The following is a 23,271-nucleotide window of genomic DNA, read 5'->3' as shown; positions in this document are numbered from 1 at the left end:
GGAGTGAAAATGCTCGAAATAGAGTAAGAGTTTACTCGAAGAGCAAAATTGAGTGAAAAAGAATTGATATATTTTATAAAAATTTGTTTGTGTAGTTTTGGAGAGAAGCTGGAGGTGGGTCAAGTTGAGAGTGTAGGCAAGTTGACCCACCACCCAACATGACCCCTCAACTTCCCCCCAACACTACACAAAAATATTTTTCAAAAATATATCAATTCTTTTTTTACTCGATTTTACTGTTCGAGTAAACTCGTACTCTATTTCGAGCATTTTCACTCCCTCTCGTTTTTTCTTGCATAACTCGTACTCTTCAGATACTCGTACTCGCAAACGCTTTTCACTCGCGAGTAAAAACGAGCAATATGCTTCGCGAGTGACGAGTAAAAATAGAGTATACTCGATTTATTTTTCCAATCGGGTGAGTTCTCCCGCTCGCAAGTAGAATTCGAGGGAATATTTCGGAGCTCGCGAGTAGAATTCGAGAGAGTATTTCGGAGCTCTGCTGAAACTACTTTTAATCAGTAATTTTGTTAACTTTTGTGAACGAGGTATCCGAATAAATGGACTAGTAGAATCCGTCTTCGAAATATTTTGTTTTGAGATTTTAATCATTTCATTGTTTTAAGTCTGGAGTATTACCCCATTGCCTTAACTTCATCATTACTCTCTATTACAGAGAGCACATCGTGAAACTTCTACCAGACTTAGATGAGGCTCCAATATGGACTCAATCGGCCCGTTCATTCGGGTACCTCCCACACAAAATTTTGGAAAAGTTCAGTTTAGGACCTGCTCTCGGATCGCTTTGATTTTTGTTGTAGCAACTTGTATTCACTGCCCCCATACGAAGGTACAAGTTTCATCAGGGGCAAGTCCATACTTCATGAAATAGCCTGAAAGATGCAAAAAACCCCTATGACACCGTGTGCAGTGATTAGAGCGCAAGATAGCCCTCGAACGGATCTGCCGATTCGGTCCATAGTTTGGCCATCGTAGTATCTTGTCAAAACTTAGTTTAAGTTCGAAGATAAAACATATCGGCCCTACAAAATGTTTCGGAAAAATTGTGCGCACGATAACTCTTAAAGCGTGTGACCTATTTGGTCCATACTTTACACATACTAATATATCTACCAGATATAGATCACGTTCGAATATGGACTATATTTGTCCACTCCTTCGGGTATCTCCCACACAAAATGTCGGCTAAGTTCACTTTAAGACCTGCCCTCGAATCACTTTGATTTTTGTTGAAGCAACTTGCATTCACTGCCTCAATTACGACGGTAAAAATTTGTTCAGGGGCAAGTCCATACTTCTTGAGAAAACAGCCCGAAAGATGTAAAAAACCCCTATGGCACCACACGGTCCACAAATTCCGATACTTCCCCCAACATTTAAAAATTACTCTAAAATGGTATGCCAGATATCTCCTGAACGGGGCAACCAATTTGTATTTCCTAATATTTTGTCCAAATTTAGCTTAAATTTTTCCATATCTTTAGGGAACCTCCCCCACAAAATTTCAACATTTGTGACAAAGTGCAGTTTAGGATCTGTTCGAAGATCCTTTGGAAATGCTGTTCGTTGTGGCCCTGTTTACAGCGATATTATATTTTCCGTGGACAAGTCCATGCTTCCTGGCATACTGGTCCAAATGTTATACGGTGCCTCACTGAAATGACTAGTGGGCGCGATATGTAGCTAAAAGATATGACTCCCAAAATAAGATCCACTTCCATAATGGACATATCGGTACATTCCTTTAAGTACCTCCTCCGCAACACTTTTGAATTTTAATCCTAATCCACATTTTTGTCAGCAAGTTAAAATGTGTAAAAAGGGTTACAAAATTCTGAAAATACCCTTAATACATTCGATCTGTCCGTAGATGAAAGTTTCAATTCATATAGACTGAGAGTATATCTCTGTCGGGAAAGTCCACTGATATTTTTTACTTGTTAAATCCTCATTATTTCTCTAATGAAGCTTTCGAAGTCCTAATATTTCCTGGATTTTAATTCACCACTAAATACCTAAAAATAGCATTTATATTTTTTATTATATGTATATTATTTAAATTTTTAATTTAATTTTTATTTGATTGTATATAAGTCTGGAGTGTTTTTATTTTTAAAAAAATTGTGTACTATTTTTACTCATGACAATGTATTTATTACCATCTTGAGATTTTCTCATTACCCATAACTAAATGGTTTTATAAAATCCACTTAAATTAATTCTTCTTTATGACATAATCTCAGCTCCTTTCACTTTTCACCAAGTGGGACGACGGCCCACAAGTGAGTTAAAACAATTTCCTTCTCAATACATGATTAACATACTGATGGTTGGTGGTGTAGTTGTTGTTGCAGTTATGCAAATGTGATTGAATTAAATTCATTACAATATGTTAAATTTGCAATATCCTAGACGTAGTAGACATGAATGTCAAGTTATGTTGAGTCTTGTCTTGTCGCGTTTTGTCTGAGCACTTTAACTACACCACACTCTGTTAGTCATTCGTCCAGAGTCAGTCAGTCGCTCGTCTATGAAAGAGAGTCTTTGCTGTTCTTTTGTTGCCTTTGTTTTTACTTACGTTTCATACAGCCATCCGCATGCGGTGATTCACGCATCCAACCCGTACAACAATCGTATATGACCTGTTGCGCTGATTTGTGACGTATGACATCGCGATAGGCCTGTTCGTGCACCAACTGGACGCGTGTGCACATTTGATTTGCATGCGTTTGCGGTTGACATGGTGTACTGACATGTTTCCAAATTGGTCGGCTATAGACTTCGGTTGTCTTAACGGGCCTTGTTATGGTACGTTGCTGCACGCAAATGTGACGTCTGGATGGATGGGTGGACGAACATGAAAGAAAGAAAAAAAAAGAAAGAAAGTATATAATTTTGTTAATGATGTGTGTGGTATGTGGTTATTTGTATAGTGTGTTAAATACATGTGTATATCTTTGTATAAATTGTGTTATTTTGCTAAATTAATTATCTCAAGGGGTTTGATATTGCAAAAATTATTTACTTAACTAGAAGTGTAGGAGAAAAATAGGATTTTACTGAGTAGTTTTCTAAAGGTAGTATTAGACGTGACATAACCATAACGCCATAAGGACATATCAATCAGCTGATTGAACCAAACCTATGGAAATCAGTGTATTCGATTAGTAGTAACATAACATAATGCAATAGTCATAACCATAAGAAAACAATTGGGTATTGTTTTTCTATGGTTATGACGTTATGGCTATGTCACGTCTAATTCCACCTTAACCCGACAAATCTGTCTGTTTTTGGATTTGTCACGTTGTAACGCTCAAAAGTAATAGGTTTTTGTAAATTTTACATCAATTTATAGATATGTATTCATTTCAATTATATCACACTTAAATTTAACGGCCGAGATGCCCTCTAGAGATAAGACAGGGATAATTATACCCAGCAAAAATTCGGATCCGTTAGTCATTATGTAACCCATTACAAAGTAATGTAAACAAAAACAAGTAAGAAAACGTTAAGTTTGGCCGGACCCTCCACCAAAATTAAATTGAAAGAGAATGGAATAATTAGTTTCCATTCATCTACGAAAGTACTTAGCTCCGCCTAATTACCAAATTTCAACCATTTTGGTGGGATAATGAAGCTAAAACCTTCAAAATACCGAATATCGGAAGGTACCGTTCTATGTGGGCTATATGAAGGCGTGGACCTATACCAACAAATTTCATGTGGAATGATTTTTTATATCCTCAATGAAGACGAATTGCCAAATTTCGACCATTTTGGTGGGATACAGAAGCTAAAACCTTCAAAACCATCTCGCCTTGAACAGAAAGTAGGTTCGCACTTCGTAGAGGCATTCTAGATGTGGTTATGTCGGAGTCAAATGAGTTTTTTGGAACGTGGCCATGGTTTTAAGACAATAAATAAGCGTATATTGGTCCGCCTCTGTTGAATCAACATATGGTAGGTTTATAAGTTTGTTTAATGTGTTGATTGCTCTCGCAAAACAAAGCTTTCATCGGCAACCAAAACGATTGTCGGACTATCGATAGTTTGCCACCACTACTGGGCACATGTTTGCAGGCTGTCATCCATCGATCCTTGGCCTATTGGAATTTATACACGCAGAAAAATTTATGTTAGAAATATGTTTGGATCCAAACAAATATATGTTTGGGACCGGTTGCAAACAAATTAATGTTTGGATCCAAACATAATATGTTTGGGTCCAAACAAATATATGTTTGCAACATTTTGTAACATATCTCAATTTGATATGATTGGGTACCAACATATTTTTTATGTTAGAACATTTTTTTCATGGGTGGAGAGAGGATGTTTGTCAACGAGAGTAATAACAGTGCTCTCGCGGCTGTGGATTGCTGTTTTATAATGAAGAGTTGTGTGTATTGTATAATAGAAGACGTTGAAGCGAAGAAGGGGGCTTTGGTGGCGTGTATGCGACAAACTCGTGTGTTTCTTGTTTTGTTGTTGTTAACCAACTTAGGAGTAGGGATAGGTTATGGAGCGCAATAATCGATTTTCGACTTTTCGATTTTGGTCTAAAACTAAAAATGCGACTTTTCGGTCTTGCGATTATTTCAGTTGTCTTAAAACTCGATTTTCGACTTTTTCATGACCGCAGAAAATCGATTATAATCGACTATTCGTCGATTTTCGAGTTCTCTTTTGAAACTGTAAAACCGCCAAAAGTGTAAAACCGCCAAGTCCACAATCTATGGGCAAACTCGAAAATCGATCACAAGATAATCGATTATGCGATTTTCCCTCCAGACAACAGTCGATTAATCGATTAACCGAAAGTCGACTTACCTATCCCTACTTAGGAGGAGAAGAAGAAAAGAAGAAATGATATGAATTATATTTTATTTCTTTCTTCAGGCATCTAGCCTTTGTAGAGTCAAGACGGTAAAGTGAGTGAATAAATCAGTGTTTTGTGTTTTCTTAAAGAAATTGTGCTTTTTAGTAAATTAAATGCCCAATACATTTTATAATTGAATCGGAAAGTTGAATGGAATTATTTTATTGGACAAGGAAGAAATCGCATTTAATATTGGTAATTACATACATACTTATGTATATTTGAAATATGGCATATCCATATTTATTTATTACATTACATAATCATTTGATTCTAGATGCCGATTCCCCGCTGATGATTTCAATTATGAGGACAATTTGTTTTATTTCACAACAAATGAGAAGCGTTCAACTACATTTCTATATATTTTTTCTTTTTAAAAGTGTGACTATTTACAAATTATTTCAATCAGTTTTTCTTTTATTAAATTGTGTTATGTATTTCTTTGGAATTTTGTATGTACCTATGTGTTTATTGTTCTTTTGCCTTCCAATAAACAACCTCAACATTTGTGTGTATACTATGGAGATAGCCAGTGAGTTCTTACTGAGAGCAAGTGAGCACACATTTTAAAGTGTTTTACATTGAATTTTACGCTCCCTTGCTCTTAGTAAGCGCTCACTGGTGCATGTGTTTGTTTTTTTTTTGTGCCTTTTGGGTTTGTATTCTTTTGCACCCAAACATATAAAATGTTTGCACCCAAACATAAAATTGTTTCCACCCAAACATAAAATTGTTTGCACCCAAACATAAATATCTTTGCACCCAAACATATATATGCGCCCAAACATATATGTGTTTGCACCCAAACATATATTCGTTTCCACCCAAACATATATTTGTTTGCAGACCCAAACATATAATTTGTTTGGGACTGTTGCAAACATATATATGTTTGCTGCAAAATATGTTTGGGACATATGTTAGAGAGGCCGATTTTTTTTTGCGTGTACGGCTGCACCATCCGAGCGTAGTTGAGCCAAAACTATTCTGATTTGTCATGGCAACTGACGCTCCTCGTCTGCGATAGATGCGGGATGCTCTCGGAGGACCACATTCACGCGATAGTTGTTTATGGTATCAGCGACTGCATCTGTGTGAATGCTATTTAAACCTGCTTTATAGGCTTTTTGATCCTGAAGCCATCATCCATTGTATATTGTGGTGATTTCTCCTAATGTGATGTAGTACTCTTCTCATAGCCCTGTTAAACGTTGCCCACAATTCACTAATTCCGACTCCAATAGTGATTTAGCCACTTGTTGCGCTTTGGCTCACCGATCAAGCCGTTGCCAAGCATGATTAAGGTTCTATCGTCCTTTTTTCCAGGGCTCGAGGCTCCAATGTTGCAACTTCGCAGATGATTTAACCACTTGTTCCGTTAATGATCACCGATCCATCTGTTAACCTCCAATGACAGCTCTCTGACTCTGGGGTTACTGGGGCCGGTACGACGAAGCTCATCACACTCAATTCCTAATCCTGTCGCTTCTGCTGGGATATTTGGCATCAATTCGGGTATTCAACCACCAGGTATATGACACGGATGCAACAGTGATGTTGTCTCGGAACGTCCTTTCCGCTAGCCGAAAATGAGAAGGGTTGGACAGATCTCTGAAGCGGCGATTAATGAGCTCTCTGAAATTAGACTTATTATCGGACGGTCTGCTGATGAAGACACTTATGGGGAGATGGTCTGACCCAAAATAAACGACGGATTGTCAGATGACGTCATTTCCAAAAGTGGGCTAATGTTGGGTCTATAACCTGGAGTACAGCTATTTATCGTCGGGATATACATATACGTTAAGCAGCTCTACCTCGGTGGGTGACGTAGGGGATGGAAAATACCAAGGAACGGTCCTGACCTGCTTTAACATGGCAAAGCCCAGGATTTATCTTGGTCCCTCTTTCATCTCAAGTTGACACTGACCTCCCGTGGTGTCACCTGGGGAACTGCCTTTAACACCCGTTAAAGGTAGTGAGCTAACATGTGCCGCGCGTTCACCCATAAGAACGTTAAAAACTTGGGTTTGGGCGTCGGGTTAGCAACCCTCCCCTAGAAAAAACCGCCTACTATGAAAAAACGAAAGAAAAGAAAAACAAACCCCTCTAAAGTTGACGAACCCCGCAAACGTTTAAAGGACCATGATCTGCGAATCTGCACCAAATTGGAAAGGAGAATATCTTTTGCGCAACAGTCGGGAATTTAGTCTCCACAGTGAAACATCTGACAATGGTATGAGGCTGATAGACTTTGCAGCTGCAAGAAACATGGTAGTTAGCAGTACCAGATTTAAGCATCTCGATATTCATAAGGGCACCTGGCTGTCGCCAGATCAAAGAACAAGAAATCAACTTGATCACGTTGTGATAGATGGAAGACATGCATCAAGCGTGTTGGAAGTACGATCGTTCCGAGGTGCAAACACACTTGGACCACTATCTTGTTGTAACAAAGGTATGTACCAGATTAAACGTAGCAAACAAAGTGCGAACATACACAACACGGAAGTTGGACATCTGTAAGCTGCAATCACAACAGATAGCCACAGCATATTCCACTCAACTGGCCCAACTGTTTAATCAAAGCACTCCTCGTCCCGATAACATATCAGGACAATGGCAAAACATTGCCCACTCCATGCAAACAGCCGAAAAATCAGTACTTGGATACCAGAGACCTCCACCAAGGAATGCATGGTATGACCAGGAGTGTCGTGCTGCTACCCAAGAGAAAAATGCGGCATATAGGGCTACTTTACAATCAGTTGCAACGCATAGCGCACGAGAGAGGTATCGGGAGAAATAGAGAGAGGAGAAACGTCTTTTCCGCAGAAAAAAGAGAGCGATGGAAAAGCGGGAGAGTGAACAAATAGAGATGTACAGGAACTGGCACATCCTCTGTAGAGACCAGCAAGTTAATCTGGTAACTGATACAGATAGTGTGCTAAGAATATGGAAAGAGCATTTTTCTAAACTGTTGGTATCCAATAGTACCGAAGTCGACGAAGATACCACAGATCCAATCCCAAAAGATGGTATTGAATGTACATATACCACCCGGTCAAAATGAGGTAAAGACAGCAATAAACCGGCTGAAGAATAATAAGGCAGCAGGAGCTGATGGCCTACCAGCCGAGCTGTTTAAAACCGGAGGCGACACGCTGATAAGGTGTATGCATCAGCTAGTTAGCTCCATCTGGCAGGAAGAACGCGTACCCGACGATTGGAACCTGAACATCCTGAGTCCCGTCCATAAGAAAGGAGATAAGACTTTATGCTCCAACTAAAGGGGCAAAAGTCTTCTTCCTATCGCCTACAAGATAGTGTCAGGGATATTGTGCGAACGACTAAAGCCCATGGTCAACGAAATAATTGGACCATACCAATGCGGCTTTAGACCTGGCAAGTCCACCATTGACCAGATATTTACCCTGCGGCAAATGCTGATGATATTGACATCATAGGACGATCAGTAAAAGAAGTAACCGATACCTTTATAAAGGTCGAAAGAGAACCTGCTAAAGTGGGTCTGGCGGTAAACGGCGAGAAGACCAAGTTAATGGTGTTGACGCGTCCATTGAGCTCGGACCAACTGTGGAAGTTGGTTCCTATAATTTTGAGGTAGTACAAGACTTCGTATACCTCGGCACCGCCGTAAACACAACAAACGACATCAGTTGTGAAATAAAAAGAAGAATTGTATTGGCCAATAGATGCTACTTTGGCTTAAGTAAGCACTTCAAAAACAAAGCCACAAACTCGTCAAACAAAAATAACGCTTTACAAAACACTGATACTACCCGTGCTGATGTATGGTTTCGAAGCCTGGGTACTTGCGCAAGCAGATAAGGCAGTGCTTGGCATGTTTGAGAGAAAAATTCTTCGAAATATCTACGGACCGATCTGCGTTGACGGCGAATATCGACGTCGTATGAACCACGAGTTAAACGTACATATTGAGATTATATGGCTAGGCCATATAATAAGAATGAGCGATGATTAACCCGCTAAAAAGGTGTATAAATTCGAGCCACATGGCGGTGCACGCAGAATTGGCAGGCCAAAGAATAGATGGCGCAAACAAGTGGATGAAGGGATGACAAGACGCGGTATTCCAAAAAGCGAAGCACTAAACAGAGAGAATTGGAGATCTTTTCTTAGTTCGGTCTGTGTTGTGTTGCTGTCTGAGTCAAGTGGGGTTGTGAAACGTGTCCTTGGCTTTAAGATAAGGCATTAGCGTAATTGGACATCCACTACCGTAGCTGGTTGTGTTTTATTCTGAGTCAAGTGAGTACATCAGGCCGCTGTGGTAGTGGGTTGCGTTTGTTTTGTGAGTCGAGGGGATTAGAAGTCGTACCCTCGTGCTGTGTCAAAGCCGCAGTCCTGTCGGCATACCCCAGCTTCAAAGTGAAACCATGGCATCACAATGTAAAAGACAATTAATACCGTTGCTAGGTAAACACCACCAGAATAAGAATCTTTTAAAATTTTTGATCCAGCACAATGATCGCATGGGATGAGATTTCAAATTAATCCATATTGTCCTAATTCGATAGATTTTAGTGATTTCATTCAATACCTTAAGACACTGTATTTCAGCTTAGTGCAAGATGTTGCAACACTTTCCAAATTGAACGAAAATACTGCAGTCGTCATTGTTGACAATTGGGTTGTTTGGCTGGTTGGTTGTTGCCGTCGTCAACCTTTACCAAGCTGTTGTAAGTATGTACAACAACATAATCAGTGCTATTTTTAATAGTCCTCAAAAGTTGTAGTACTCCTTCATCTTCTTTAATGTGTTATGTTTTGCTGTCAAAGTCATTACTTGATTAACAAAAAAAGAAACAAATCATTAAAACTAAAACTCACTAACAAAATTCTCTTCGTTCGAGTTGATGTTAAAGCGCGAAATGATAATCCCACAACGTCCCAAACAACCTCATCATGGATGGATGAGATGCATTGGCGGCAACAGCCGCCGTGTATTACATTCTCCGCTAGATGATCTCGATGTTGTTGCTGTTGATACAACCACGCCAAATGCCAACAACTCTTGCTCTTGTTGTCGTCATTCACACTGTCACAGTCGTCGTCATACTGTCTGAGTTGAAGTGTTTTGTGCTCTTTAGTGGAGCAGCAGCAGAAATTTGCCATCCAACCTAATGGGGAATTTTCTATGTGGCGCAGAGAGATAGTTGATGATTTTCGAAGGTGTGTCTGTAGTCCTCTTACTTGCAATTTCGTAGGTTTGGTTTGTCTTGGCTTTTTGTTATTTATGTTTTGTTTGTAATGCCGAATAAATTTTGCCAACTTCGTTAAATGTTGATAATTTTCCCACTTCTCTTTTTGTTCGCAAGATAAATATGTTGAAGTAGACTCTAGGAGTTATTAAAAGGTTTTTTTTCTTCAACTTTAAGTGGTTACATCCCACTCATATGTGGTGTTGGGAAAGTGCAACTTTGTTTTTTGTCGTCAACATATGAACGAAAAAATATTATTTATGATTAGAAATAAGAAATCAGAGGAAAAGTAGGGTTATAATAAACATAGCAATAATGAACATATGTATATTTAAATTAGAAATAATGTTAAGTCTATACATAAACTACAACCACCAACAAAAGTGATTATTGCGCAACATCAGTCCCACGGCCTCGGATTCTTCTACACTGGATTGACCCGCAAACCACACCATATCAGCGTTCCGTCTAGCGGCTGCCACCTCCGTACACACTTGTTTGTATTTGTATATTATTTGTGTTGGGAGCAGCATATCCCAGAATGCCTGTTCAGGATTCTTTTATTCCGTGGCAGAGGTAAACACAAGACCAATTCGTTTGGTTTGTCAAATCCACATCCACTACACAAACTTCGGTGAGATGCATTAAATGTCGGGAGTGGGTGTATCTCAGGAGTTACTCTGGACTTGGCCATGTGAGAGATTACGACAGGGACTATGTTGCTACATGCTGCGAGAACACAGCCCCCAGTGCGTCATCGTCGTCATCAGAATATGAGACTCCCTTCAAACTACAACCGAATTGACGCGGAACCACGAAACATCATCCTCCAACGGCTGTCACAGCAGTATACATATGTTTGTATTTGTATAGTTTTTTTGGAGTTGGGAGTAGCATATCCCGGAATGCCAGCTCAGGATTCTTTCGGTGCGTGGCGCGGCGTAGGATACCCCAGGATCAATTTTGATGTGCTCGGTTTGTCGCATCGCATCCAGCATACTCAAATTTCGGTGAGATGCCATAGATGTTGGGAGTATGTGTATCTGAGGGTTGTTGTGGACTTGCCCACATGCTGCATGCTGTGAGAACACAATCCCCAGTGAATCATCCGAATACGAGACTCCAGCGCAGTTCCCCCAACGGCAACACCACACGTGGCACTTACCACCAGTCATTGCTGATCCAATCCCTGGAAAAGCATACTTTTTGAAATTTAATTGCAATGGACTCCGACGTAAAATCGTAGAAATAGTGGACTTTATCAGTCGAAAGAATACCATGGTCGCGGCGGTGTAGGAAATCAAGCTAATAACGCCTCGCTCTAGAAGTGGAGGTTGGCGACTAGCTTTTCTGTTGCTCTAGTCTATTTAATACAGAGCCATTTCGCTTGATCCTGACTCTAATGGAATGTATGGGTTCAGCAGTCAGGTGTGAAACTTCCGAGGTAGAGTTCTTTACGCATATATCCCGCGACAAATTGCTGTACTCCAGATTATAGGACCAACATTAGTCCGCTCTTGGAAGGTCCTAAGTTTACTTTATTTAACTCGCATCACGAGTTGTGGCGTTCGGTCCTAGGTAGTGCCTAGAGGGGTATGGCATGGCTGATGGGTAAGCTGAGCAGATTGATAGCTCTATGTTGTGCACGGCAAATAAGGACGCCCCTACCAGAATTAGCGGAGAGTACCATAGTTGGTGTCACCTTGCAACCCGTCGTTTTTCATGGGTCAGACCATTTCCCTATAATCGTCTCCATCACCAGACCTCCCCACTTTATCTCCTCTGAACGCCACATTTTCATCAATCATAGGAAAGATTATTGGCTCAGATAGTTCAGCAACCACCGCTTCGGAGAACTATGCACCCCTTCTGATGTTCGGATAGCAGAAAGGATGTTTCGGGAACGCGTCACAGCTGCAGCCGCTCGCTAATTACTTACTGGTCGAATACCCGAAGTAGAAGTGGCAGGACTAGCAAATTATAATGAGCTTCGACGAGTCAACCCTAGTGCCCCCAAATTTAGGGAGTTTGTCGGGGAGCACAAGCGAAACAATGTACTAGATCATTTGAAGAGTTGCAATATTGGAACGGGGATACGTGAATTGAGGGCAACGGTTAGGTCACTTTCGAATGCTGGGAAGAAGGGAGATATGACCATAGTCACGTTTGGTAATGCTACGCTGACTTGTCCGACGAAGTGCGCAATTTTTTTTAATCGACAAATTGCACCCAGGAATAACAGGGCGAATAGAAGAGTACTGCGTCGCATTAGATATATTCTTGCAGAGGAGGAACCACCACAATTTATAATGGATAATTTTGCAAATGCAACAAGTAAAAAAGTATCAGTCGGCTTAGCCGACATAGATATACCCTTAGCCAGTTTAATCCAAAAAATACTTCATACGCAAAAATATGTGGATTAGGATTAAAGTTCAAAAGGATTGCGGAGGAGGTACTTAAAGGAATGAACCTACATTGTCCCTTATGGAAGTGGATTTTTTGGGAGTCATGTATTTTCGATAGATATCGCGCCCACTAGTCATTTCAGTTGGTCATCGTATGACTTTTGCACCAATATTCCAGGAATCATGGACTTGTCCACGGAAAAAAAATTCGACAAAATATTAGGATATCCAATTCGGTTACTCCGTTCATACCATTTTAGCGACATTCTTTAAATATTGGGGGATGTACCGGAAGTTGTGGACTGGTATTACCCATCTTCAAACTGAAACTAAGTTTGTACAAAATATGACGATGGCCAAATTTTGGACCACATCGGTTGATCAGTTCGAGAGTTATCGTGCTCTCCAGCCACTACGTATGGTGCCATAGGGGGTTTTTACACCATTCGGGCTGTTTTCTTAAGAAGTATGGACTTACCCCTGAAAAAACTTTTAATGTCGTAATTGAGGCATCGAACGCAAGTTGCTCCAACAAAAACTAAAGTGATTCGAGAGCAGGTCTTAAAGTGAATTTAACCAAAGTTTTGTGTGGAAGGTACCCGAAAGAGTGGACAAATTTAGTAAATATTCGAACCTGATATATATCTGGTAGATATATTAGGATGGGTAAAGTGTGGACCAAATCGGTCACTCACATCAAGAGTTATCGTGCGCACAATTTTTCCTAACATTTTTGTACTTTTGTGGGGAAGGTGCCGGAAGGAGTGGACCTATAACCTATCTTCGAACTTAAACTAAGTTTGCACAAGATATTACGAAGGCCAAATTTTGGACCGAATCGGTTGATCCGTTAGAGAGTTATCGTGCGCTCCAGACAGACAGACAGGACATAGCTCAATGAACTCCAAATTGTCTGAAGCGGATTTCGTCCAAACATACTTGGGGTCTAAAACCATTATTTCGGTGAGGCACATTTTGCCCGGATGAAAATGTATATACCCTCGTTCGCATAAATGCTGAGGGTATAAAAACAACTGGATGAGCTGGGATTTGGATATCTTACTTCCTGCTAGCCAATCATATAGTGCGAGAAGTTTGGAATATGGGCAAGATGGACCCGCTACTGAAGCTAGGGAAGGATGAAAGCAAATGTTAATCTTACAAAACCATTTCGCCTTGTTGCTCGTAGCAAAGACTCGTGAGGCTTTACTCCTCCTCACCGCTAGAAGTAGTAGTCCAGGACTCAACCAGAAGCTGTGCAGGACAGTGTTGGTGGCACTCGACTTATGAAAAGCCATTGATACACGCTATTTGAGGACATCGAGCAGACTACTCTCCAACCAAGTTTGAACCGTTAGATAATTAATTATATGTGTGGACGCCAGTCGTATCTGGAATTCAGGAACAAAAAGTCGACACCCTATACAGTGAAACTGGGAGTTCCCGAAGGTAGGTTAATATCTTTACCTCTATATTTCCCGTATTCCACCCCCTACAGACATCTTTGAGATCGTTACGTATGCGGCTGATTGTATGATCTTGGCGTCAGGTATCTTCCATGATGTCACTTTTAAAAGCCTGAACTCCTTTTTGCTCGATTTTAGCATGCCTTTCCGCGCGAGGAATATGAAAATATCTCTAAATCTGTCGCCTCTATGATCACCACATGGACTGCGGAGATGAACACTAAGCTGAAGGTCCTAGTCGATGGCAACAGAATTCCGACCACTAACTACCTTAAGATTTTAGAGGTCACATTCGACAGCATGTTCACGTCGTCGGCGCATGCCACAGCTATCTACGACAGTCTGAAATGTAGTAATAAGGTCCTTAAGTCCCTAGCCATCAGTACTTGGGGTGCAGTACAAAGAAATGCGATAGGTCGGTCTGAGAAAGGTGTGTGGCGCCACTGTGGTCCGCGAACATGAGTGCAACGTTATGGAACTATATTCAAACCTGTCAGAACGTCGCCCTAAGACATTCAACAGAGTGCGTACCTATGTCATCAGTGGATCATCTGCATGAGGAGACGAAGATTCTTCTAGGACGGAGCCACAATGGCATGCTCTCGTTGCAGTACTTGCCCGGATGTTAGTTATCCCAATCATCGCATGATGGGGGAAAAGAGAGAACCCCTACATCAACACGCCTTATAACGCTATTGTGTGAATGCGGTCCTCGGAGTACATCCCCCCATCTATCGAAGCTAAGCAGCGTCAGCTGCAAAGACAGACCAGATTAGTTATGTCTCAAGTATGGAGCAGATATCTAAATTCTTATAGGGCAAGGAATGATGACACCGTGCAACGCATCTGCCAGTCAGGACCGGATTAAGCGGGAAAACGTACAACACACTACACCTACTTAACTGCCCTGCAAAAATCTACTCAACTAACTCCAGTAGCTTTGTTGAGATAGTCAATCGAAGTTGTAGAGATAGAATCGGATTAAGCAGGAAAACGCACATATGTAACGAGGTTTTGTCGTCGGCTGGGGTAAGCTCAGTCGCGCCCAGGTTCTCCATAAGGACCTCCTAAACCCCCCTTTCCTGGGGGTTTAATTCAGATTTTTATTGATTAAAACTAGTTTACAATCTACTCGTGAATAAATGCGATAAGTATATTTAAGGTATATGGATTGGTTTCGTTGGGGTTGATTATGGCCGCTTCGGCGTTACTGCGGAAGTTTTGGCGGTTGCGGACTTCGTGGCGTGCCCTCTGCTAGACGCTATGGTTCGCTGGTTATTAATCGGGAAACTGTCGGTTCGTATATGATCGGGAATCAGTTGAAAAGGCTCGTAGTTAATCGGAATGACTGTTTGTATATGTTCGGGACCCCGATGTATTCAGGGTTCGGCAGCAGATGTTCGGGACCACGATGTATTCGGGGTTCGGCTGCAGATGTTCGGGACCACGATGTATTCGGAGTTCGGCTGCAGATGTTCGGGACCACGAGGTATTCGGCTGTCGATGTTCGGGCCCATGATGTATTCAGGGTTCGGCTGCAAATGTTCGGGACCACGAGGTGTTCGGCTGTCGATGTTCGGGTGTTAGTCTAGGCAACGATCTAGTGTCTACGGTACGCTACTGTGTGCTAAGTACGAAACAGCTGACCCGAAGGCCCTGTGGAACAGCCGGCACGAATGCCCTGTGGAACAGCTGGCACGAATGCCCTGTGGAACAGATGACCCGAAGGCCCTGTGGAACAGATGACCCGAAGAACCTGTGGAACAGCTGGTACGAATGCCCTGTGGAACAGATGACCCGAAGGCCCTGTGGAACAGCTGGCACGATTGCCCTGTGGAACAGATGACCCGAAGGCCCTGTGGAACAGCTGACCCGAAGGACCTGTGGAACAGCTGGCACGAATGCCCTGTGGAACAGATGACCGGAAGGCCCTGTGGAAGAGCTGGCACGAATGTCCTGTGGAACAGCTGGCACGAATGCCCTGTGGAACAGATGACCCGAAGGACCTGCGAATGTATCAACCACCACAACTTAATGTGGTAGCTTCCAAAAGTAATTTCCAACACTGTTACACCAGGTGTAGGTTGGCGGACTTAGAGCAACCTTTTGTTCCAGCCCGTGTGGCAAACTCCCTGCAGTAGTAAGCTCACCCTTCTCAAGTAAATCTGAAATACTTTAGTGGCCTGGAGTACAGAGTGAATGAGAATTATTCGCAGGGTGCGTTAAAATTGTAAGTGCGAGATTACCCTCGAATTGAATTCTCCGTTGGGTTGCACGTTAAACAGAACATGTAAACAGATGTAATGTAGTGACTGCTGCGTATTGAATGGCTGTGCAGTATGTCTGCAGTGTATTGGGTGGTAGCTGGTATTGTGTTGTTGTGCTATATGCAGAGTATTTAGTGGTAGACAGTATTGTGTTGTTGTGTTATATACATATGTACGTGATAACGTCACGTTACACATACAATCTTATTATATGCTGCTACAACAACAATATTGCGCATGATAACTATTGAAGGGACAACACGGATTAGTCCAAACTCTGCACATCGTAATTGTTCATCCAAACTTATTAGAGTTGTGCAAATTGAACTACCTAGTTCACTATCTAGTTCAATGGACACCGGTCGTTTCTTTGAACAAAATGCGTATACTTATTATTTCACGTTAGTTTGTGTGATGTTACTCATACGTTTTTGAACTAGGACAGTGAACTAGGTCGTTCAATTGCCCAACTCTAAAACTTATGTACATCAAATTCGAAGATTCAATATTTTTGCCCACTACTTCAGGTATTTCCCCTCACAAAAGTTCTAACATTTTCGTGGATAAATTTTGACACAGGTCAATGTTATGATAAAGCCCTGCATATAATTGTACCTGCCTTAGGCCGGGGCGATTTGTATGGAAGGGAAAACACTTTATTGGGCCCACTAGACCATACATATGTCTACGGTAAAAATCTAACCTCCCGATTTTGACTTGAAGTTTTTTTATCCACCCACAAGGCCAAAACTGCCAGAAGGAGCGTTCCAATGATTTTGCGATATACTAGACAGTTCTTAATTATCTTAGTTACAATTTCTGTTTTAGTGTTGGATCCAAAATCTCAATGGTTTGTCTGTTATATGCCAAAAATATCAAAAAAAAAGTGGATAAAAAGCCTCAAAATCAGGAAGTTCGATTTTCACCGTAGATATACATATGTTCTAGTGGACATTTTTTGCTCAGTACAATCCCAGGAATAAGAACGGCCCAATAAGGTGTTCAAATCCCACCCTAACCTGCCTATTTCACACACCTATTTTGATTTATATTTTGTGTCTATGTTTCCAACTGAATCAAATTGACATTTTGGGTACTCTAAGGCAATGGTAGGCAATGGGGCTCCCATTTGTAATTGTGTGTGTAAAAATTTCTCACACACACAATTTAAGTGCAATTGAAGTGCAAAGGTTCAGCTAAATGCCTTGTTTTTACCTGCGCGAAGTTTTTCAGCTTAATTTCCTTGCGGAATATTTTAGTGTAGAAGCAACCGTTTCCTCTTGCATTAACAACTTGCCACAACATGAATATAAACGTTTTACCACAAATATTTGTTTTTCTAATTGAATCATGGCTCTCCACTTTATTGTTGTGATTTACCCACAGCAAACAAACGATAACCGGTCATAAATGAGAACACAACCAAAATGTTTGTGGTGATGATATTTATGTTGCCATAATTTCATTTTATGTTCCATAATAAATTTCATCTTTATTTTGTTGTTGTTGTTTTCTTTACTACCAGCTGATTGACTTGAAAGAAACCACAACAAAACGAACTCGAAAACACACAAAGATTAGGTAACATATAAAATGTGCTGCCCCCATAATACACAACGTTCTTCTAACATGGCTCTCCTTCCTTCCACCACAACGCAACAATAGAGGCAACATCATCACCACATTTTTAAAAATCATTTTAGAAAAACCGAACCGCTTTAAATATTTATGTACAGTTATAATTGAAACCGGTTGGCTGCAGTTTGTGGTTAAAGTGTGGTATGAAGGTGCGCTTAACAACAAACTACCGAATCAGTGGTCCAAGGAACACATTAAGTGGCAACAACCATCCATGTTCTCACTACCAGCATCAGCACCATCATCAGTTGCCTCCTCTGCATCATCGTCATCAACATTCATACTAATGGTCAGAAGAGCAACAAACACTTTTCCCTTTTGTGACCGATCGATCTATCCACCGACAGATCACATTTTGTTGTAAATGCAACAGAAAACGTTCTTCTCACGTTCAATTTGAAATTGTTTTGAATGCGTGCGCGTAACATTTACTCTACTCCTGCACAAATTACCGTTGTTTTGTGGTGAGCTTTAAAAGGGGATTAGTATGAAAAGAAATAATACAATAGACGTAGCATTCAAATCAAATCCAAGTCGTTCATAATGTTAGGTTAGGTTACGTTGAAAAGAAGGGCGAGTAATCAAGTTTCTTGTTGTAAAACAAGATGCAAGGGAACTGTTGAGGATCAGTGGCGAGCTCCGAAACTATAGTCTTCCCTGCCTTACCCCTTGGTAAACATCCCTAATTTTTCCCACTAATAAATTAAAGTAATTTTAATAAAATATTCATTCCTTATAGTTTATTTTTCTTAGGACCTCTCATTCCTTGAATTTATCATTGTCCTTTATTTTTCCCCACCAACTTCATTTCCCATCCATTCCATTCCGCCCTGACGTTTCGCCTCATCAATTTGTCTAAATTAGCCATAGTCATCATCATCATCATCATTGGTCGTGCTTTCAAAAAGAATAAACATACTTGAATATCGAGAACAACAATTTTTTTTATAGTTATGGATGAGGTGGTGGTTGTGGTGGTGATCATGCTGCTGCCGTAATTGATGAAGTTTGGTGTTTCATACACAGTATCCAGCACTTTCAATTTATTCCCATGTCCCAGTCATAACGATTCTTGTTGTGTGCTAACTCCACCTTAAATTGTCTCAAATTTTGAGAGTTGCAGGAGGAAGAAGAATTCATTGACCAGCCATAAATCATCCTTAACTTAAGTGTTTAAAAAATAAATAATCAAGCAAAACAAGCAGACAGGCAGGCTGGCAGCACACCAAAATGGACGAAAGAACAAAAGAAATACGGAAGTTTTTTAAACTCAAGTGAACGTGCATGGAACACTTGAGGCCATGATGATAACTGCAAGCATGTCATTATGGATCACAAATCAGGAGAAGAAAATAATGTTAAAGTGGATCCTTACAATTAACATATTCCTCGTTTATCAGCGTCAGCACTTTTATGGGAGTTATGACCACTAGTGTATAATTTTAAAATCGAAGTTTTGGAAATAATTTTAATACATGGCACAGCTATAACAATGTATTTTGGCCTCAATTCGGGGTTTTAAGTAGAAATATGGGTTCAACTTTTTAACAAATAGTGACTCGGTTATAGGTATCTACTTTTTATTGTTCAGTAGACTCGCGATAATTTAAAAAAAAAAAAATAAAATAGAAATCTAGATAAAAGTTAATGACGTCACCGTTAAATTTTATAATACCATAACAAGTAAGAACGAGTTGTATTGCAGTAAAATGGAACAATTAGTTACTTTTCGTATATGAAGAAGACTAAATACCAAGTTTCATAAATGTCTGTAAAAACAATGTGGCTAATCTTCAAAATGTCGAAATTCGGGAGGTACCGTTATATGGGGGCTATTCACAATGTCGATATATACCGAAAAATTTCTGGTGGAAAGAAGACTAAAACCCAATTTCCGATATTTCGGTAAGATAATGTGCATAAAACTTTCAAAATACCGAAAATCAACAGGTACGCTTTTATAGGGGGATATAGAAAGACGTGGCCTATACTTATAATTCTCTTCTGGAATATTTTATAACACCATAGAAGAATAAATAAAAAGTTTGAGTCATTTCGGTGGGATATTGACATCACAACCTTCAGAAATATGATAATCGGGAGGCACCGTTCCATGGCAGTTATATCGAAACGTGTACTTATTAGGGTTATGACTTTTTTTTCTCAAAAAATGATTTCGTGTAGCGGGAATGAATGAACTTTTGCCTATTAATCTCTATAATAACGTTTATTTCATTCAAATACAAAGATGTAAATTCATTAAGATTGGAAAACTCAGTTGTTAACATTTGTCAATAGATGGAGTTAAGCTCTGTTGTTACGATATCATTACAACATTCTGTTAAGTAGTTAACCATTTCAGGCGATTTTAACCGCTAAATTCATACTCAGTGAACTCAAAACCGCTATGCAAGTCCAAATACTGAGTCCAAATCTTTGCTTTCCTACAATTTGTATAAACCAAATCGCGTTTAAATGGGATGTTTAACATTAACATACCCTGTCGTTGATAAAATGTTTTTATACATTGTTTCATAAACATTTTTGCATTATGCATCTTTTCTAGTCTTTATGTTCTTTGTCTTTGTCAAATATTAAAAAAGGTCACGCACAAACCACTTTGAAAAAAATAATTTAAAAAAATTAAGTTTCAGTGTTTTATTTAGAAATGCACTTAAAACTTAAAAAATAATTTGTCGCTTAGCCTCAATAAATATGTTGTTTCTCATGATGGAATCTCTCAAATAAAACGCTTGCATTTAAATTATAAATGGTGGCAAAATTAAACGGCAAGCGTTTTATTTGAGAGATTCCATCATGAGAAACAACATATTTATTGAGGCTAAGCGACAAATTATTTTTTAAGTTTTAAGTGCATTTCTAAATAAAACACTGAAACTTAATTTTTTTAAATTATTTTTTATTTTTAACTTTTTAGTAAATACATTTTTTGACCACTGAGATCCACAAATGCCGAATTACAGTCCATTTGAGCAGAAAATGTAGATTAAAATGCTTGAAATTGGGTGGTACAGTTATATGGATGCTATATTAAACCTTGACCTACGTCCACTATTTTTAGTGGGGAAGTTCCTGGACTATTGAGAACTCCAAATGCCAAGTTACAGCAAATTCGGGCTAAAAATGAAGACAAAATCCTCAAAATACCAGAAGTCGGGTGGTACCGTTATATGGAGGCTATAGGAAAAAATGGACCTATATTGGTTTTGGTTTCATATTCATGTATTGTCATCTAAATCTGAAAAATGTGCAAAGTGTTAGTTCGATTGGTCAACTGCAACCGTGCTAAAAATCAGTTACCAGATTTTAAAAGGGGGTCAAGTTAGACACTGTAAAAACACTGTAAGAATGGACCAATATTAGTTTTGATTTCATATTCATGTATTGTCATCCAAATCTGAAAAGTATGCAAAGTTTAAGTACGATTGGTCACCTGCAACTGTGTGAAAAACGAGTTACCAGATTTGAAAAGCAAAATACCGGAAATCGGGTGGTATCGTTATATGGGGGCTATAGGAAACAATGGACCCATATTTGTTTTGGTTTCATATTCATGTATTGTCATCTAAATCTGAAAAGTGTGCAAAGTTTTAGTTCGATTGGTCAACTGCAACCGTGTTAAAAATCAGTTACCAGATTTGAAAAGGGGGTCAAGTTAGACACCGTAAAAACACTATAAGAATGGACCAATATTAGTTTTGATTTCATATTCATGTATTGTCATCCAAATCTAAAAAGTGTGCAAATTTTAAGTTCGATTGGTAAACTGCAACTGTGTGAAAAATGAGTTACCAGATTTGAAAAGCAAATTAGATAAAACACTGTAAAACAGTGTAAAAATGGACCAATATTGGTTTTGATTTCATATTCGTGTATTGTCATCCAAATCTGAGAAGTGTGCAAAGTTTTAGTTCGATTGGTCAACTGCAACCGTGTTAAAAATGAGTTACCAGATTTGAACTAAACACACACCAAGGCAAGTTAAATAAAACACTGTAAAAAATATTTTATTTGAAAAATTGTATGAAATGAAAAAAAAAAATGTTTTTTTGAAAAAATTATTTCCTGTTTTACAAATGAATGATATTTTGCCTATTATTGACTAAAATAACTTTTATTCCATTAAAATATTGAAAAAGTCACGCAAAAACCATTTTTATTTTTTTCATATAAAAATCATATAAATTTTAATATGACTTTGAGCTTTTTTTTATCGAACCACCTTATAATTAAGATTTTATCTAATCTTAGGTAAAAGCTCATCCAAATATGATACAGGAATATGAGGTTGTAAAAGAGTCATAACCCTAGTACTTATACCGCCGAATTTTAATTGGAAAGGTTTTTACCTCCAACGTAGACTAAATACCAACAAACTTCAAAATACCGAAAATCGTGAGGTATCGTTCTATGGGGGCTACATGAGGGCGACAAATTTCTGGGCGAAAGTTGTATACCTCAACAAACACTAAATACCAAATTTCAGCTATTTGTGTGGAATATTGAAAATACGGAAGATTAGGAGGTACCGTTCTATAGGAGCTATATGAGGGCGTGGACCTATACCAACAAATTTAGGAGGGGAAGTTGATTACCCCCAATTTCGGCCATTTCGGTGGGTTATTGTGGCCACAACCTTCAAAATACCGAAAATCGGGAGGTACTGTTCTATTGGGGCTACATTCAGGCGTGGACCTGTACCGACAAATTTCTGGGGGAAAGTTGTATACCCCCAACAAACACTAAGTACCAAATTTCAACCATTTCGATGAGTTATTGTGGCCACAACCTTGAAAAAACAAAAAATCGGGAGGTACCGCTATATGCGGGCTATATTAAGGCGCACAGTGTTACGACCATGGCCAAAATCAAGTACTTCGGAATACAAATTTATTGATGAGAATTGATAGTAAACATTTCAATTTGAAGGAATTTGAATTATGGTATTGATTTGTCAAGTTGTTATGCATTTTTGTCCTTATTTTACTAAAATTAATAACTTAATATTTAAAGTAATTTATCGTTCTAAAATAAATTTTTACAGTTGCTTTGGTTGTAATAAACATGGATTTAATTTTGTTTGGAATTAAATAGTGATCATATGGTGTTTACAGCTACCTAAGTCTGTGGACAGTTGGCAACACATCAAGCAAGCATGTAAAACATCAGCGAAAACGGTTCTCGGTACTAAGCCCAAAAATATAAAACCTTGGATTGCGCCAGAAACGTGGAATGAAATACAAAACCGCAAAAAGCTCCACAACGCTATTTTTCGTTCTAAATGTCCAGCCACCAAAACTCAAGCGCGAATTGCATACC

General features: G+C 39.4%; 1 protein-coding gene across 1 annotated transcript in view; it reads right to left on the bottom strand.

Annotated features, from left to right (window-relative positions):
- The window catches only part of slow (epidermal growth factor-like protein slowdown), a 216,945-nt gene that overhangs the window by 8,532 nt on the left and 185,142 nt on the right, over positions 1-23,271 (bottom strand). The window contains exon 4 of the mRNA XM_073985712.1: positions 2,600-2,856. Coding sequence (XP_073841813.1) covers positions 2,600-2,856 — 257 coding nt within the window. The remainder of the gene's footprint in view (positions 1-2,599; positions 2,857-23,271) is intronic.

This window comes from Musca autumnalis, unplaced genomic scaffold (genome assembly GCF_047663935.1).
Source record: "Musca autumnalis isolate F117 unplaced genomic scaffold, ASM4766393v1 scaffold_4, whole genome shotgun sequence".
Classification (NCBI taxonomy): domain Eukaryota; kingdom Metazoa; phylum Arthropoda; class Insecta; order Diptera; family Muscidae; genus Musca; species Musca autumnalis.
Note: the sequence above shows the minus strand (reverse complement) of the source record. Positions and strands in the feature narration are given on the sequence as shown.